Source organism: Lutra lutra, chromosome 16 (genome assembly GCF_902655055.1).
Source record: "Lutra lutra chromosome 16, mLutLut1.2, whole genome shotgun sequence".
NCBI classification, from domain to species: Eukaryota; Metazoa; Chordata; class Mammalia; order Carnivora; family Mustelidae; genus Lutra; species Lutra lutra.
This window is the reverse complement of record NC_062293.1, coordinates 18,629,461-18,646,346: the sequence shown is the minus strand read 5'-3', so window position 1 is coordinate 18,646,346 and position 16,886 is coordinate 18,629,461. Positions and strand designations below refer to the sequence as shown.

Sequence of the window (16,886 nt, the reverse complement as noted above, 5' to 3'; positions counted from 1 at the left end):
GTTCTTGACAACTTTCTATTTCTTGATCTTTAAGATGATGACACAGATGTTTGTATGTAAATTTAAACTTTAAATTTTTAAATCTTTAAACCGAACCTATGTATTTTATGTGCTCTTACGTGCATATAACATATCCTGCAATTGAAAAACAGAAGACCATCATGATTGGCATTGGCTCTATATCTGGAGGCAGGAAGATGATAAGAGGGGCTTCTAGAAGTGAAGTAAGAGGGGAAAGGCAAAGGGGAAATTGAAAAGACCAAGTCTAAGGTCCCAGAAGCCAAGAATTGAGGCTGAGGTTGAGTAGGCGTGAGATTTGTGCTGGAAGCCAGGACTTTTTGCCCTGCCCCCAGGGAGTCAGACCAGGGTTGTGAACTTGTACAGGCCTTTTAACTCTTCCTCCTCTGATCGTGCCAACAGAGGGTCTCTGCCTGCTGATCGTATTCAGATGTTGGTGCACATCTGAATCAATGTGGAGACATAAGACAATACGCTAGGAAAGTGGGGTAAATCTAGCATATGGGTAGAGTTGGTGATTAGGTATCAGCTGAGCCCTAGGTTGGATATTCCTAAAGCCAGGTGGGGAAACTGGGTGGACCCCCTCTTAAACAACACAGAAAGATTTCTGTAGGAGCTGGGGATTTCAGTGTATGAAAGAGAACAGGTTGAGTAGAGGAATGGAGCCGGTGAGACCAGGGAAGAGAGAGCAACCGGGGGACAAGAAAGCCACACCATGCATCCATCTCCTTCACCTTCCCCTAAAAGATGCAATCAGCTTTGGGGGCCCTCCTAGCCTTGCAGGGATTTGATGGCACCATGCAGCAATGCTGGCAGCCATGGGGTTAAACCTCAAGCCAGCTGCCCTGGGGTGATGTGAGGGGGTAGGACTCCGAGAGAAAGCAATGCCTTGGCACCACTATGGGTACCAGCCCTACTGCTGGGAACCGCCATAGAACCCAGGGCCGTAGCTGCAAGTCTAGTCTCATTGCCGTGAGTGGTTCCAGGCCCTGGGCTCCTACAGCTTGTTCTGGATTCCCATCCCCCACCCCAGGAGCAGTTGAATCCATCCGTTGGTGCTGACCAGTCAAACATCAGATATGCAGTCTCTCCGACTACACCTTGGCCTCCTAGGTTAGCGCACAGGGGCCACCTGCGCTCTCTGGACGTAGACCTGGCCCGGGCCTCGCTGAGATACACATACAGAACGGTTGGAGAGGCAGGGCTGGGATGAAAGTGAGGACCTCCTTTCTCCGGCCGCAGGAGAAAAACTGAGACACCACCGATCACAGGTCAGAAACAAGAGAGTTTCGTCGTCGGAACTCAGAGACGCGAGGCGAGGGGTCCCCCGCCCTAAGTGTGGGAGTGGAGAACAGGCCAGATGCCCCCTCTTTCTCCTTCCAATCGCTGCCTCTCCCGGGGACCCCCCTCCGCCCTCCCTCGGGCCCCAGCCCCCACCCCCAAATTCTGCATCCTCTGCGGATTGGTGCCCGGCCTGCCAGGGGCGGGGCCCGAGGGCCCTGACGTCACCGGCCGAGGGGGGCGGGCAGTTAAGGGAGGGGGTGACGGGCCCCGGCTCAGCACCTCGGAGAGCTCCCTCCCCGGCCTTGTTTTGCTCTGGAATCGCCGCCGGGGGAGGGTGCCAGGGGGCCGGGCAGCGGGAGCAGCGGTAGGGGGATGGCCGTGCAGGGATCGAGGGGCCCCGGCGGGCAGAGGGCCCAGCTGTGATCCGGCGGGGGAGGGGGCCGGGGCGCCAAGCGGGGTTGGGGGGGGGGGGTCAGCTGGTGGCGGCAGCAGTGGCCGCACATCTGGATGGAAGCGAGCTTTGTCCAGACCACCATGGCTCTGGGGCTGTCCTCCAAGAAAGCGTCTTCCCGCAATGTGGCCGTGGAACGTAGGAACCTGATCACCGTGTGCAGGTGGGCGCCGCTGGCGGGGGGTGGTCAGGGAGAGGCGTCGGGGCGGGCTGCGGAGATACTGACTGAGCCTGCCGGCGGGAGGACGCACGGCAACCGCGGATAAAAGGGAGGAAGCACAGAGTTAAGATAAGCGCGTCCACTGCCCCTCAGGCCCAGACCAGGAGGGGCTTTGGAGGTCTGGTCCCTACCCTTCTAGGCCAAGTCAGGCCTATGCCCAGCCCGCGGCCTGGGGGGTGAGGGGTGTTTAATTGGCACTGCAGCTTCCTGTGAAAACCAGGAAGTGACATTGTGTGTGAGGGGGAGGGGTGGGATGGCTGGCTCCCTTGTTGGGGGCGGGGGCGGGGGCGGGGTGGGCAGGGAAGCACTGAGGAGTAGCAGCGTGAGCGCCCTCGCCCTCCGAGCGTACCCTGACTCCCATCCGTGTCAGACTGGCCTCTCTGGGGTGGGGCTTCCTGAGAGATTTTCCCATGCTCCAATCCGGGAGCAGAGATCGGTGCCCTCCTCCATCTCTGGGCAGCTGCAGCCTGTGGCAGGGCCAACTGGGGATGTGGGCAAAGCCCCCGAATCCACCCAGTGAGGGGTGAGGGGCACTGGGCCTGCCACGGGAAGGACTGAGGGTCTGACTGTAGAAGCCTGGGTCTCCTGGGTTCAAGGGAGGAGACTGGGAGGGCAGGGCCATTGGTCCCTGAGGGTGGGGCTGTCGCAGTGTTGGGAAAGATTCATCTGCTTTTTTGGGGGCCCAGGAAGTGAACCTTCACACATCAGCCCTGCCCTTAGCCACCAGTGGCCAGCTGCTCAGCCCCTGTCCCTCAGCTTCACCTGCCCTCCTTTCTCCCTCTAGGACCACTCCTCCCACCCCCATCCCCCCACCAGCTGCCTTCTCCATCTGCAACCTCTCCACCCCCTGACATGCCACCTCCGAGGGCAGGGTGCTCCAAGTGCAGGGCTCAGCTGTCCTGCTTTGCCACCTCACCTGCCTACACACAGGCCTGGGCCCTGCTGCTTCCCCCAGGAATCAGTGCTCACCTGATGCCCTGGCTCCTGCCTCCCATAACTCCTTCCCAGGTTCCTGAGCCCACACCCAGCCATCCTGCCTCTGTCTCACATATATCCTAGTCCCTAGAACGGTGCTTTGCACATCAAACCTCTATAAAAATGCCTGGAATGTTATAGAAGGAGTGAGTGCAGCAATGGCCCACCCAGACCAAAGTACAGGCCAACGCTTCCATCCTCACCCCTCAAACCCTGCCAGTGTGGCATAAAACAAAGCTTTCTGCCTTTGGGGCCAGAGGATCCTAAAGTCAAGCTCTTACTTCATCCGTTATTAGCTGTGCAACCATGGGGAAGTTTCCTAACCACTCTGGGCCTTGGGTGCCTCATCTTTCCCACAGTAGAAGTAACAGCCATGCTGGAATAGTAACGGCATAATTCCGGTAGGAGCCTAGCCCAGTGCCTGGCATATGGAAATAGCCCGGCCCTGATGATGTCCTTTCTGTCCCTGAGAAGAAGATACTTCTTTCTCTTGCCTGCCTTCCCCAGTGTTGGGGAAGAGGGTATCTCCCTTTGGCGTACCCCAGAGCACCAAAGGTTCTGGTGGATTGGAAGTGGGCTTAGAGCTGCAGTGGGAGGGATAGTTTAAGAGGTGATTGGGGGCATGGTAAAGGCTCAGAAACCCCTTGGGCCTCTGCCACCTCATCGCCATCATGTGGTTCACCTCCAGCTCCCAGAACAGTTCCCTTTAGCAGGCCAAGGGCTCCCCTGGGCCCTGGCCTCCCTGTCTCCATGGTAACCTGCAGCAGCCGCTGCACCTCCTAACAGGGAACACACCATGGGGCTCCTGGGGGCGATGGCCAGTTCTACAGCACCCCTGATGAGGGATGGCAGATGGCCGCCGTGCTGAAACCAGCCCCAGGCCCCCACTGAGGGCTGACCCAGATGACCAGAAAATACCACGATAGGGGGGTGATGTGTGCTACACAATGAGGCCCAGCTAATGTCCCAAACACAGCCTCTTTCTGGTGGGGCCAATCTTCCCATTAATGGCCCTGCTCCTCGACACCCCTGCCCAATGGACTATACACATGCTCCTTCTCCCAGTCCTTCCTGGAGTCTGGGGCAGGTACTATTATTCCTGTTTGGGTCTCAGAGAGGTTAAATGACTTGTCCAAGGCCACAAGGGTATCACAAGGGAACAGGATCTGAGCCCAGCAGTCCGCCTCCCCCCTACTACAACCCCACACTTGATCTGGCTCTGATTTCAGGCCAGACCAGCTCTAAGCCCAAAGAGAAGGGAAGGAGGTCCATTGCCTCAAGTCTGCCATTGGCCTGAGAGCCTCAGAGGCCAGTGCTAAGGGCTGGAGCCTGCAGAGTGGAAGGCAGAGGAGGCAGAGGCTTCTCCCAGACCTCTGTGATCGTGACAGCCAGCAGGAGGCCCCAGGATGTAGCGGAAGGAGCAAGGGCTTTGGGGTCAGACATCCATACTTGACTCCTCACAAGCCCTGTGACTCTGAATAGATCAGTCAACCTCTTGAACCCTCGGTCACCTTATCTGTAACATGGGGAGGATGCTAAGAGGACCTACCCCAGAGCTGTTGTAAGGCTGGGTGAGGAGTACATGCTGTGCTTGGCACGTCACAGGGCTTGATAAGCTTCCGGGGGAAAGGGCAGTTTCAAGCAGCCCCCGTATCCCTGGGTACCCACTCCAGCTCTGCCGCCCACAATAGGGCAATAAAGGGAGGTTGGGAGCCGCGTCCTCATTCCAGCCCCACCCACTGCAGGGATGGCAGGTGGAGATCGCAGAGGGAGGGACTGCAGAGGTAGCTGAGGCTCCAAGCAGGACTGCAGAGAGGGATAAGGGGTGCTAGTCTCCATTACCTTCCTTTGTTCCCCTCCTCTCTGAGAAGCCAGGTGTCTGGGCCCCTAAAACCCCTCCCAGAGATTTGCTGCCAATGCCCCCTCCCACCCAGTGTGTGTGTCAGACCTACACCCTGCACACACACACACACACACACACACACACACACACCCCGCCCCAGCCCAGCTCTGCACCGCCTGGTTCTGGGCAGCTGGTGTGTGGGCGACCAAGCTGGGAAGGCGAAGGGGGAAGGGGGGCATCCGTGTGCTAAGAGCCCACCTGGCCACCCCTGCAGGCCCACGCTCCATGTGCTCAGCTTCAACTCACATGCCCTGGCCCAAGTGACCCCCCCCCCCCAGGGAGGGACGGAAATTTGTTCCAGCAATAGCAGAAGATAGCTCTGGGCAGGGGTACGAGCCCACTTTCTAACTCCTAGCTGACCCCCAACACACACCCATCAAAAACGCAACTCCAAAGCAAGGGCAGGAAAGAAGGGGCTCTGGGACAGTCCCTGACTCCAAGGGCCTCCTCTGCCTACCTACTGTTCTGTCCCCTCTTGTACCTTATTCCTGAAGCTTCCTTTCTCTGGCTGTCAGCTCTCCTGTCACCTGTTTGTCCATCGGTCTCCCGCCTGCCACTCCATCACTCCCATGTCATAGCACCTCTGTGGTCACTGTGTACCTCCCCTGCCTCTCACCTCCCTTTCCTGTGCCTCCCCACATGACCTCCCTCTTCATGACCTCTCCTCTGCCCTTCTCTCCCTCTCTTCGCCTAACACCCCTCCTCTAAAAATCCATTACTCTGTCTTCTCACTGGACACGCCGCTGTCCCCTTTCCCGACCTCCTGCCAGGTTCTCTGTGAAAACGCTGCTGGAGAAATACACAGCGGAGCCCATCGATGACTCATCCGAGGAGTTTGTGAATTTTGCAGCCATCTTAGAGCAGATCCTCAGCCACCGCTTCAAAGGTGGGCCCAGCTCCCTGTCTCCCGTCGTCCAGCCCTCCCATCTCCCAGGCTTTAGCTTCCAGCCACCCACTCTGATCTTTCTCGTGGCTTTCTGAACCCCATCATTGATCCTGGCCCCAGTTCTGGCTGGGCCATGCACACAGCTGGGAAGAGGGGAGGGGGTCTTCTGGCCACACAGGTGGGTGCACACAAGCCCCATCAGTGGGCGTGCTGGTACATGCTAGCGTGCCTTCTGTGTACAGGTATTTGGGCGCATGTGTTTGGGGTAGGAGCTTTGTGCAGGTGGGGCTGTTAATACTTAGCATGTGTGTACCCCATCACACGGACCCTCTACAAACTTCCTTGTTTTGCTGAGCCCCCTCCCTGCCCTGGCTCAGCCTGTGCCCCAGCAGGTCCGGTGAGCTGGTTCAGCTCAGACGGGCAGCGGGGCTTCTGGGACTATATCCGGCTGGCCTGCAGCAAAGTGCCCAACAATTGTGTAAGCAGCATCGAGAACATGGAGAACATCAGCACAGCCAGAGCCAAGGTGAGGGGCCTTGATGGGCGGGGCTGGGCCAGCTGTTGCTTGGAGGGGATACAGGTGGGAATTGCCTGCTCCTTGTTCCTCAACTCTGCCTACAGTCACTGGGTGGAAGAACCACAGGAGGTCTAGACCCAGTGGTGCACTCCTGGGTCCCTTCAGGGCAACAAGTAAAATTGAATGTGCTTTCCAGGGCCGGGCGTGGATCCGGGTGGCACTGATGGAGAAACGAATGTCAGAATATATCACCACAGCTCTGCGGGACACCCGGACCACCAGGTCAGACCCTGTCCATCAGCTCAGACCACAGGTCCCAGTGTGCGTGCTCGCAGCCTAAACATACTTGATCCTTAAGTTTCCGGAGCAAACTTCAGTCCCTGAACTACAACTCCCAGCATGCCCTGCGAGCTTCCCTCTCCCAGACTATCCTCCGGCTGAGGAGCTTGCAGTCCCAGACAGCCTTTAGCATCACCACCATTTCTTCCAAGTCACATTCATTCTTCTCTATCACTCCACAGTACTGATCTCATGCACAGCTCTAACCTCGACATGCCTCTGAACAAGCCTCAACTATGCATCATTTTATCTGTTGGCCTCGTTCCATGACCTGTGACACAGAGCCCTACCTACTTCCCAAACAGTAGCAGCAGTCTGTACTTGCCGCCCGTGGACTAAAGTCCTGGTGTGCATAGCCTGAGTCCCTGCACTGTGGATTTGCAGAGAGATTGGGTCTCAGGGGCAGGGGTCACAGGCAGGATGGGTGTTTGCAACCGAGTACAGTCCGCAGTATGTGTCACCCCGCCCCGCCCCGCCCCCCAGTGGTCACGTGTAACCTGATGGTTTTACTCCGTTCTATCTCTAGTCTGACCTCCCATTTCAGAGTTCACATCAACACGTTTTTGAGCACCTTCTGTATGTCAAGCACTAACGATGAGAACTTGTTTCCTGACTGTATGGATCTGAATGGTCCCACAACTGGTGGGAAAGGGGTAGTTCAGAGGATGGGGGAGAGTTTTCTCGGGGAACACACGTTCTAGTACACAGGAGACACAGTGGGCGCCACTCTGAGGGAGAGCCGAGATCCACACTGAAGGGTGAGCAGGAGAGACATACCTCCTTCCTCTAGGAAAGGTTTGTAGTGAGACAACAGGAGAAGTCCTGAGGGCTGGGGCCTCCCTGGGCGGAAGAGGCTGCGGCACTGTCAGTCCCTCGATACCCAGCCTCCCCCCACCCCCAAACCCCGCAGACGTTTCTACGACTCGGGAGCCATCATGCTGCGGGAGGAAGCCACCGTCCTCACCGGGATGCTGATCGGACTGAGCGCCATAGACTTCAGGTGGGGTCTCGGGGGCGGGGGCGGAGGGAGTTGAGCCGAGGATGTCCACACTCGCGTTCCGTCATGCCCGCCTCCCCACCCTGTGGTTCTCCCGCCCCCAGCTTCTGTCTCAAGGGCGAAGTGCTGGACGGGAAGACCCCCGTGGTGATCGATTACACACCCTACCTAAAGTTCACCCAGAGGTGAGCCGCGCGTGGGTGCGGGGCCGACGGAGGGCGGGCAGGGGCAGGCAGGGCGGGCCGTACCCACTTTGCCTTCCCCCCAAGCTACGACTACCTGACGGACGAGGAGGAGCGGCACAGCGCCGAGAGCAGTACGAGCGAGGACAACTCTCCCGAGCACCCATACCTGCCGCTCGTCACCGACGAGGACAGCTGGTACAGCAAATGGCACAAGATGGAACAGAAGTTCCGCATCGTCTACGCGCAGAAGGTGCGTGCCGCGCGCCGGGGGAGCAGGGTGGGGGGGCCGGCCGGCTGGCGGGCGGCGTCGGCGGGGATACCCGCGTCCCGCCGCCGGCGCTGAACCCGGGTCCCGCAGGGTTACCTGGAGGAGCTGGTGCGCCTGCGCGAGTCGCAACTGAAGGACCTGGAGGCGGAGAACCGGCGGCTGCAGCTGCAGCTGGAGGAGGCGGCGGCGCAGAACCAGCGCGAGAAGCGGGAGCTGGAAGGCGTGATCCTGGAGCTGCAGGAGCAGCTGTGAGCGCCGCCGCCACCCAACCCCTGTCCTCCCCGCCCGCCCCCCAACCTCGCCGCGTCCCGGCCACCCCGACCACATCGCCCCCGCTTTCTTGGTAACAGCAGCCAGCGCCACCCACCGCCAGCATCAAACCACTGATCCTCTCACCTCCACCCCAAGACCCCCTCACCGGTGAACTAAATTGCCCTCGACATAAGATCCAGCGACCCGCCCCCCCAAAAACCGGCTCCCCACTTACTCCATCAGCTAGCATGGCTACAGAACGTTACTCAGAAAGACCTCATTTGTTACTCAGAAACGGTGGACATGATCGCTTTCCCTCTGTTCAGCACCCCTCTGATCTGCAACCACTATCATCCCCACAGTGCCCCCCCGCCGGGGACTTCACTGTTATTCATCCTTCTGATAGCTTCTGCCTGAAACTTTTCACCTTTCAGGATTCCCACTCTATTTTCAACCCACTCCATCACCCTAACTTGAGTCCCACAGCACCCCATCATTCCCTCCAGCTCCCATCATGAGCATGAGCGCACTAGATCCCCATCTCCTCCCTGACCTCAGTACCCTCCACTGACTCCCAGGAATTGCCCTATTGGTCCACAACATTCTGTCCCCATTTCCGCTGCTCAGATTTCATTCGTAACTACCCACCCCCATTGAGACCCCCTTTCCCCACTTCTGTGCCCTCTCCTAGTCAGGCCTGACCCCTCCTCCCCATCCCAGGACAGGTCTGATCCCCGGTGACCACGTTCCCCTGGCCCAGGGTTCCAAAGACCTCACCACGCCCCTGGTCAACCAATGGCCATCCCTGGGAACGCTCAGTGGGGCAGAGGGCACCAACAATCCCAAGCTGTACCGGAGGTAAGCCTCAGCGGGGCTCAGCTTGGGCCTCAGTGCTGGTCCTTACTGGGGAAGTGGGGCTGGTAGGGGGGCTGGGGCGGGCTGCAGGCCTCTGCCTGCACATCAGCCCTCTGCTCTGCTGCAGACACAGTTTCATGAGCACGGAGCCACTGTCAGCTGAAGCCAGCCTGAGCTCGGACTCCCAGCGCCTGGGAGAGGGCAAACGGGACGAGGAGCCCTGGGGCCCCATCGGTGAGCCCCCTAATCCAGCACCCAACATTCTTCCAAGAAGGGCTGAGGCCAGGCCTTGGGGCCTGCGGTGACCCTGGCCGAGGCCCTCCTTCACTGAGCCCTTTCAGAGAGCTTAGCATCGCATTTAAGAGCTTGCTTTGGGGTGTCGGGCAGACCCTGCTGCAAACCCCAGGCAGCGCCTCTTCCAGTTGTTCGAGCTTGGTCCCTGGTCTGGCACTTCACCTTGCCAAGCCCTGCTCATCAGTAACATGGGGGTGCTGGTTAATCCCCAGTGTAGCATTGTTGGGGGCTCCGTGACTCACAGGTTCTCAGGGAATTCTTTGCCTAATTTGCTCTTATCTCACGTGCTCTGTGAACCGCTTGTCTGATCCTTGTTTCCCCCTTTTCTTTGGCTGCCAGGAAGCTCAGAGCCAAATTAGTGGCTCCCTTCAAGCGAATGTCCAGGACTTCAACGCATGCATTTTGTGTTGCCCTCCCCTGGCTTCACCTTGGTTCCCTACCCTAGTTTTCCTGGGGCCTGGACTCCTGCCTTTTCTTTCCCAACACCACACTGTTCTGGATGACTTTAGATCTTCTTTGAGACAAGGCAGGCTGTGGACGTGGAACCCCGCCACACTGTGTTTGTGATTGTCTGTGTGTCTGTCTCCCCCACCAGACTGTGAGCTCCGTGAGGGCAGGGACTGTGTCTCATCCGTTCTCTGTATCCCCAGTGCTTGGAACGGAACAAGTGCTCACCGCGTGTTTAATAAACAGACAGAGAGGATGAACCTCAGGGGGAGACAGAGACATAAACTGACGATTACAATACAGTGTCCCGGCACTGGGCATGACATGGCCAGCTGCTTACCCCGGTTTACTCGAAAATGCCAAATCCTCCAGAAATGAGGAAAATCTCCAGGGGGAGTTGGGGGGGGGGGGTGCTGACCTGAGGGCTACCCTTCCTTCACCTTCGCCTGCACCCCCCCTTCCCCTGCTCACACACAGGCAGACCGGTTGGCTCGGCCTCACCTGCCCTCTCTCCTCAGGGAAGGACCCCACGCCCTCCATGCTGGGCCTCTGCGGCTCCCTGGCCTCCATCCCCAGCTGCAAGTCCCTGGCGAGCTTCAAATCCAACGAGTGCCTGGTGAGCGACAGTCCAGAGGGCAGCCCGGCACTGAGCCCCAGCTGAGGAGCGGCGTGGGCAGTGCTGGCCACCCCCTTCCAGGGGCACAGGCACAAAGTCCCCCAATCCAGGCCACTTTTCCAGAGAACTCTGGCCACCCAGCCATGGGTCTCTTGCCAAAGGCACCCTTTGCTTCTTCCCGTTTTAACTTTCTGCCCAAGGGAGCAGGAGCTGCAAAGGGAAGCTGCCTGGGCCGGGACGCAGGAGCACCACAGGCCACAGGGTGCCCTGGGGAAAGCTTGTATCATTCTTCTGGTGACCCTGGCACCTGGCTGGCTTCTTACCGGACTCTTCTTCGCTCATCCCCACCCCCCTCCTCAGGAGCTGATGGCCCAGCCTCAGCACCCCACCCCCCTCCCTCTCCAGTCCGACCCTGTGTATTCCCCAGAGTCACTCCGTCCTCGGCCCCAGGGCAGGGGCTCTGAGGGGATCCGGCAAATAAAAACCAGAAGACTGAGGGCAACTTTGTCTGTGGGGGGTTGGGACTGCGAGCTGTCCTAAGGTGGCACAATTCAGTAGAGCCCGTGCTGGGTCCGTAACTGGGGTGATGGTAGACCAGACACCACGGGTGTGTGCCCCACGGGAGCAAACCGGTCAGAACGATTGAGGAAGTGGGGTGCTTTTGTCCTGTCTGTCCAGGGAAAGACCACAACGTGTCGGTGCCCCATTCAACCTGACACTCTTAGTACTTGATTAGCCCTCCGAAGGGAAGACACTGAACAGCCCGAGGGCAGGACAGAGGAGGCCAGCCCTGGCAGGGCCCCGTTCTCTGAGACTTTCCTCATCCTGAGGGATTCAGCTTTGGCCCAAAGTTGCACCCCCAGTGAAGCATCCTCCCTCTGTTGTCACTTGGAGGGTATCCGTGGGGAGAGGTCTTGCCACCCTCCCCCGTGGCTCTAACACTACCAGTCACCCCCTCAACTCTGGGTCCTCACCCTGACCCAGCTCTAAGTTGGCAGGGTGTCCTCTCTATGGATATCACCTGGGTCGTCAGAGCCAACCTCCTGGTCCCTTCCAGGCCTCCTCTGTGCAAGCCACTCACCAAGTTCTCCTCCTCCCCACCCCTCCCTACCCCGCAGTCAGAGGCGATAGTGAGAGGTTCATCGTCTTTAGATTCAAGGGATTCACAGGGACGGGGGCAGACTACACCAGGCCCAGGGTTTGGTGGCCCCCAGGAGCAGACCCCGCTACAGCAAACACACAGGGAAATGGTGGCAAGGGAGGGGACAAATAGCGGATTTGGTCTTGAACTTGGGGTAGGGGTGGGGATGGTGGTGGAAAAGTGATTATCCTCGGGGCTTGGGAATGAGAAACAGCAGGAAGGAAGCTGTTTTTGGGAAGGGGCCTGCCTGGGCCTCGAGGGGCAAGCCCCTACCCCTAGGACTCATAGTTGAGGGGGATGGGAAATGAGGCCCCTCCCCTCAGTGCTGAGGACAAGGCACTTGGCTCAGTCTCCTTCGGCACCCCCCAGCCACGGAAGAGATGGGGTCCTTGTCCCCTGGCTCCTTCTAAGAGCCCAGGGGCTGTTCTCTGTTGAGCCTCTGGAAGAAGCCTTTGCCAAACTCGTAGGTGCTGATCATGATGGCACAGGAGGGAGCAGCCTTGATGATCCTTGGGAGAAAGCCTGCAATGGGAGTGGGGGTTAGGGTCAGAGGTCAGGAACCCAGGGGGCCCCAATCCTTCCTGAGCTTGGGACACATACACACACACACACTCACCTGCAAAGAGGCCCCTGGTGCCCGACTCAGCCCGGATCCTCCGCAGCAGCAGCCACGTGGAGTCTGCGCGTGGGGGCGTCACTGCAAACGTGAGGCACAGCCAGGTCAGGACCCCGCCTGGGTCCCCACCCGCGCGGCCCCGCACCAGCCAGAACCTTCACCTCTCACAGCCTCCACCGCTCCCAGCGCGACCTGGCGCTGAGTCTTCACCACGTCGAAGGGTAGAGTCAGGATGGCCGCCACCTGGTGGGGTGGGGAGAGGGCTGGTCTCCGGTCCCAGGACCCCCTCCCTCGTGTCCAGCTGAGCTCTGCCAGCCTTAGCTAGGGCTTCACTACGCAGGGCGAGCTTGCTCCTCAAGAGGGAGCTACCTGAGCCAGTCTCCCTGGAGCGCCTCCCACAACTCTCCCTCACGCACTGGCCTTGTCCGGGCCCAATCAACTCACCGTCCCTGAGATGCCGCCAGCCACAAAGCTGATGCCCACAGATGGCTGGTCTTTTGGTCTGAACCCACTCAACCAGCTCTTCACCAACTCATAGTTGAACCAGTACAGGGCTTGGGGATGTAGGGAAATACTCATTAGAGTCAGGAAGGGCAGCAGGGTGGCCTCAAACCTCCCATTTTTCACCCCCGCACAATGCAACGAGCCCTTCCTCTGGAGAATGAGGACTGTCTGTGGCGGGCCGGTCTCTGTGACAGATCCTCCGTGAGAATTTTCTCCAGGAAACCTGGGTGACTACCCCACCCGCTGAACCCATTTCACAGATGAGATATTCAAGGTCCAGAAAAGCAACTTCAAAGTCACTGCGTTGTAGGCCACCTGTATGTCATCCAAAGGCTCCCTTACCCCACCTGACTCCTACCTGAAAAGGGCACATCCCGAAGGGCAGTGGGGCCCCAGCCTAGCCACAGTGAGCGCCAGCCGCCCTGGGCCATGGCGGCTCGGACACAGGATCCCAGCTCCCGGTAGGACACGTGCTGAGCCTGCAGCTTTGTCCGAACCAGCTCCAAGGGGCTGATCACAGTCACGGTGCCCACTGCGGGGGAACAGGAGGGAGGGGTCAGCTCACAGGCCGACAGACACCGCCTCTCCCAGGATCTAGAGGCCCAAGAGATCCCTCCACCCCTAAGCTGCCGGACACCAGAGCTGGAAGCCAGGACCCGGCTCCGGCAGAGCAGCGGGTCAGAGAGAGATCAAGGGCCCCGGGCTGTCCTCACAGCGGGCTAGTGCGCCAGCCACCATGGGGGCGTAGAGATCAGAAGTCAGGGCTCGACCACACAGGAAGGTCTTGAGTTGGTCATATGCGGTGAAGTAGATGGCAGTGGCCGGCACAGTCATAACCCTGGGAGCGTGAACAGATGTTAGCTGGGACTCCCAAAGGCTCCCAACCTCCCGGGCGCCCCCGCCCCAGCCACCATGACAGGAGAGCAGGAGAGCAGGGAAAAGCAATGTGCCGGACTGGGAGACTCACAAGGTGGCTGGGAGGCCGCTCCACAGGGTCCTGGTGCCCTCGTGTCTCACGATCTTCACAAAGGCGTCCTGGCCACACAGACACCAGAATGAGCCCTGTGATGGGGCCCCCCTGGACACGGCCCGAGCCTGATGCCCTCACCTCCGCCCGCAGCCCTGGGTCCTGCTGGGAGGCAAGAGCCCCTCAGGCCAGCACACGTGCAATCGCCCGTTTAGCTCCCAACAGACTCCTGCTCACCCTTCAAACCGCAGAGAGGCACCACCTCCGCCAGAGAGCCCTTCCCAAGCCGCCCCGGCTACTGCTACTTGCTTTTCACCACCCACTCCTCCTTGGGTCTCCCACCCGACCGATGTGAATCCCTCCAGAGCACCCAGATTCCAGGCGGGGGCCCAGCCGCTCCTCACCACGGTGCCAGTGAAGCGGGTGGGGTCCTGAAACCAGGTGGCACAGCGGGTGCCATTCGGGCACAAGTAGAGGGGCTCTAAGACCCCATTGCAGTACAGGAGGCACTTCCCTGTGGATCGGAGAGAGGAGGGCACTGGGGAAGGGAAGAGGGTATTAGGAGGACACTGCCCTGGAACCCCGCAGGGAGGGGGTGAGTCCCATCCCTTGGAGGCCAGCACAGGCCATGGTCCCTGAGTGGACATTCTTGTCCAGGACACAGGGCTCGCTGGTAGGACCTGAAGTGTGTGGTAGGGCTGTGGGCACTCAAGTCCCCTGGGGAGACTGGGCCACTCTATCCCCTGGACCTTCACAAGCTCCCTGTGGTTCGGGGAACTCACATTTCACGTAGGGGAGGCTCCAGAGTCTGGAGGGAGGCATCAGCTCTAAAACACAAGGCAGTCCTTTAAGTCAGAAGGGCCCCCACTCTGACCTGTCCCAGGGACCCCATCTCTGGAAGATCTTGGTTTTGCCCAGGCCCCTTCTGGGCTCCATGGCTAGGCACTCACCGCTGGCCGTCGAGGGGCGCTGAGACTGCAGGCGAACTTTCACCACGTCCAGGGGTGTCACTGGAGGAGGAGGGCAGGTCTGAAGGCTCCTTTCAGGACCCCTCCCCTTGACCCCACCAGAGGACCAAGTCGCCTCCAATCTCTGGCCTGCCCCAGACCCCAGCTGCCCCCTCTCCACCTCCCCAGATCTTACTGAAAAGGGAGGTGACCACAGCCCCAGTGCCCGAGGCCACCATTTGTTGGAGGGGGCTAATGCCCCCAGGGTCCTGGTCAGCCATCTTGTAGCTTCAATTCTGAAAAACAAACAAGTCCACTGGAACCGCCACTCACAAAACAAAAACCACTGGGAAGAGGAGACACGAGGCAGGGCACTTTGGGATCTGACCCAGCCCTTTACCTAAATTCACCCACTAAATATGAACTCAGACAATCCTCACAATTACCTTTTATTTTTATTTTTGAAGACTTTATTTATTTGAGAGAAAGAGACAGCACCAGCGGGGAGGAAAGTGAGAACCAGGATCAGGGAGCCCAATCGGGGCGGGATCCCAGGACCCTGGAATCATGACCAGAGCGGAAAGCAGAAGTTTAACAGACTTAGCCACCCAAGCCCCCTCACAATTACCTTTTAAAGCAATTTAGTCAGCTCTACTTTGCCAGTGGAGAAACAGATTCAGAGAGGTGAAACGACCTGAACAAGGTCACTCTGGGAGTAGATAGGAAAGAAACTTGCGTAGTTACTCATTGGTTAAGAAAAAACAACGGTCCACTGTCATTCCCCCTTGTGAGTGACACGGAATTACTGTGCCCCCTCATTGGGGAAGGCGCCCCGTCTGGCCCTGAGAACCCAAAGATCGATCAAACGCCTGAGCCATCCTTCTAAGCCCCCGACTCCCGAGGCGGGCACTTCTGTGCCCCGTCACCGGGAGTGGAAGGTGGGGCCGAGCGATGGGGGAAACATGTAAACAAATCTGATGGCCGCGAAAAAACCGCCCGCTCTCGTAACTGAAGGCTGGGTTCCCGGCCCTCCCTCCCGCACCCTCCCGAGGCCGGAAGGGCCAGTCCCTCAGGCCTGGATGGGAAGGACAATCTCTGCTCTCTCTCCCCAAGACAGAGGCCGGAGGTTCGGCCACGAGAGCGGGAAGAAGGTGTGCGAAGACAGGATCTCCCCTTGCTCCTCGAAGCAACCCCGGTCCCGCGCGCAGCGGACGCCCGATGGGACGACCAGGTCTGCCTGACGTCTCGAGAGTCCGGGACCCCAGCCCAACCCCGAGTCAGGTTCCCCGGGACCTCCGGAGGCCCATCTCCGCCCCCGCCCCCTGCCAGGCCCTCAACCCCGGTCCAGCTCCGCCCACCTGACTCCAGGTCAGTGCTCGCGCTGCACGGCGCCCGGGGCCCAGCGGGCCCATGGCGGCTCCGCGGCCGGTGTGCGGTCCGCGCGCGCTCGCCCCGCACCAAGGCCGTCTCTGAAAGCACCCAAGCCCGCCCCGCTCCCCGGACCGCGCCGCGAGGCTCCGCCCTCCATCGGCCGACCAGCTACATGCCCGGAGTTCCATCGGCCCCGCCCACCAGCCGCCGCTCCCGGACCCGCCGCGCCCCCCTCCCAGCGCTGCGGCTGCGCCGCGGGTACCCCGCCCGGCCAGCGCTCCAAGCAAGGTCGTGGGTCTCCACTTTGCGCGTGACCGGCGGTAGCACCGCAGCTAACTGTGTATTCTCACAAACTCCATCCCACCAGTGCCCTGGTCGAGCGTTGCCCCGAGAGTCCCGGAGCTCCCCTTATCTTGCCGGGCCAGCGTGGATAACGCGCTCTCCGCCTCTTCCTCAGTGTCCTCATCTGCGAGGAGGCAGGGATTTGAATCAGTTCTTCCAAGGCCACGGAGATATCAACTAGTGATGACAAACAGTTACCTGCCAGGCTCCCTGCTGAGGCTTTACAACATAATGGCGACCTACCAAACAGGAATTAGCATTATCCCCATTTTACAGGTGATCCACTGAGGCGCAGTTCCAAAACCAGTCGGCAGACCGCTGGGTCCCGTGCGCCCGTGGGCGCTGGGATTAGACGAGCTGCGACTCGGGCCACCCAGGCTGGGACGGGGAAAAGGTTGGCCCGGGAGCCAGGAAGCCCGGGGTCAGCCGGACTCAACTTAGTCTTAGTCCCACCACCGCGTGACCTTGGGCAAGTGACACCACCACTGTGG

The 16,886-nt window shown here is 59.5% G+C and overlaps 2 protein-coding genes across 7 annotated transcripts; one reads left to right on the top strand and one right to left on the bottom strand.

Annotated features, from left to right (window-relative positions):
• The first annotated feature begins 1,563 nt into the window (after positions 1 to 1,563).
• On the top strand, positions 1,564 to 11,003 carry RUNDC3A (RUN domain containing 3A). 5 transcript variants are annotated; one of them, XM_047708391.1, is made up of 11 exons: positions 1,564 to 1,916; positions 5,622 to 5,737; positions 6,115 to 6,263; positions 6,451 to 6,536; positions 7,504 to 7,593; positions 7,695 to 7,775; positions 7,860 to 8,025; positions 8,134 to 8,291; positions 9,016 to 9,153; positions 9,278 to 9,384; positions 10,410 to 11,003. In XM_047708391.1, the coding sequence occupies exons 1-11, from the start codon at positions 1,810 to 1,812 to the stop codon at positions 10,550 to 10,552; spliced, it is 1,341 nt and encodes a 446-aa protein (XP_047564347.1). In that variant the 5' UTR covers positions 1,564 to 1,809; the 3' UTR covers positions 10,553 to 11,003. The 5 variants fall into 5 exon arrangements, with proteins under 5 accessions (XP_047564347.1, XP_047564344.1, XP_047564343.1 ...); XM_047708388.1 differs by having other exon boundaries at positions 1,595 to 1,916; positions 6,130 to 6,263; XM_047708387.1 differs by having other exon boundaries at positions 1,595 to 1,916; positions 6,127 to 6,263.
• Positions 11,004 to 11,638: 635 nt separating this feature from the next.
• Positions 11,639 to 16,194, bottom strand: SLC25A39 (solute carrier family 25 member 39). 2 transcript variants are annotated; one of them, XM_047708392.1, is made up of 12 exons: positions 16,041 to 16,194; positions 14,879 to 14,978; positions 14,686 to 14,745; positions 14,518 to 14,562; positions 14,140 to 14,273; positions 13,736 to 13,803; positions 13,482 to 13,606; positions 13,127 to 13,300; positions 12,709 to 12,818; positions 12,426 to 12,507; positions 12,265 to 12,345; positions 11,639 to 12,170 (listed from the first exon to the last, which is right to left on the bottom strand). In XM_047708392.1, the coding sequence occupies exons 2-12, from the start codon at positions 14,961 to 14,963 to the stop codon at positions 12,055 to 12,057; spliced, it is 1,080 nt and encodes a 359-aa protein (XP_047564348.1). In that variant the 5' UTR covers positions 14,964 to 14,978; positions 16,041 to 16,194; the 3' UTR covers positions 11,639 to 12,054. The 2 variants fall into 2 exon arrangements, with proteins under 2 accessions (XP_047564348.1, XP_047564349.1); XM_047708393.1 differs by having other exon boundaries at positions 14,140 to 14,249.
• Positions 16,195 to 16,886: the final 692 nt, after the last annotated feature.

What these genes read in the sequence shown, in the direction of transcription:
- RUNDC3A (XM_047708391.1), top strand. Translation starts at nt 1,810, where the DNA reads ATGGAAGCGAGCTTTGTCCAGACCACCATGGCTCTGGGGCTGTCCTCC. An exon ending in TCAGCACAGCCAGAGCCAAG is followed by an intron (nt 6,264 to 6,450) that starts GTGAGGGGCCTT and finishes TGTGCTTTCCAG; the next exon opens with GGCCGGGCGTGGATCCGGGT. An exon ending in AATCCCAAGCTGTACCGGAG is followed by an intron (nt 9,154 to 9,277) that starts GTAAGCCTCAGC and finishes GCTCTGCTGCAG; the next exon opens with ACACAGTTTCATGAGCACGG.
- SLC25A39 (XM_047708392.1), bottom strand. Translation starts at nt 14,963, where the DNA reads ATGGCTGACCAGGACCCTGGGGGCATTAGCCCCCTCCAACAAATGGTG. An exon ending in TGTGGTCACCTCCCTTTTCA is followed by an intron (nt 14,746 to 14,878) that starts GTAAGATCTGGG and finishes CTCCTCCTCCAG; the next exon opens with TGACACCCCTGGACGTGGTG. An exon ending in CTGGCGGCATCTCAGGGACG is followed by an intron (nt 12,508 to 12,708) that starts GTGAGTTGATTG and finishes CCACCCCACCAG; the next exon opens with GTGGCGGCCATCCTGACTCT.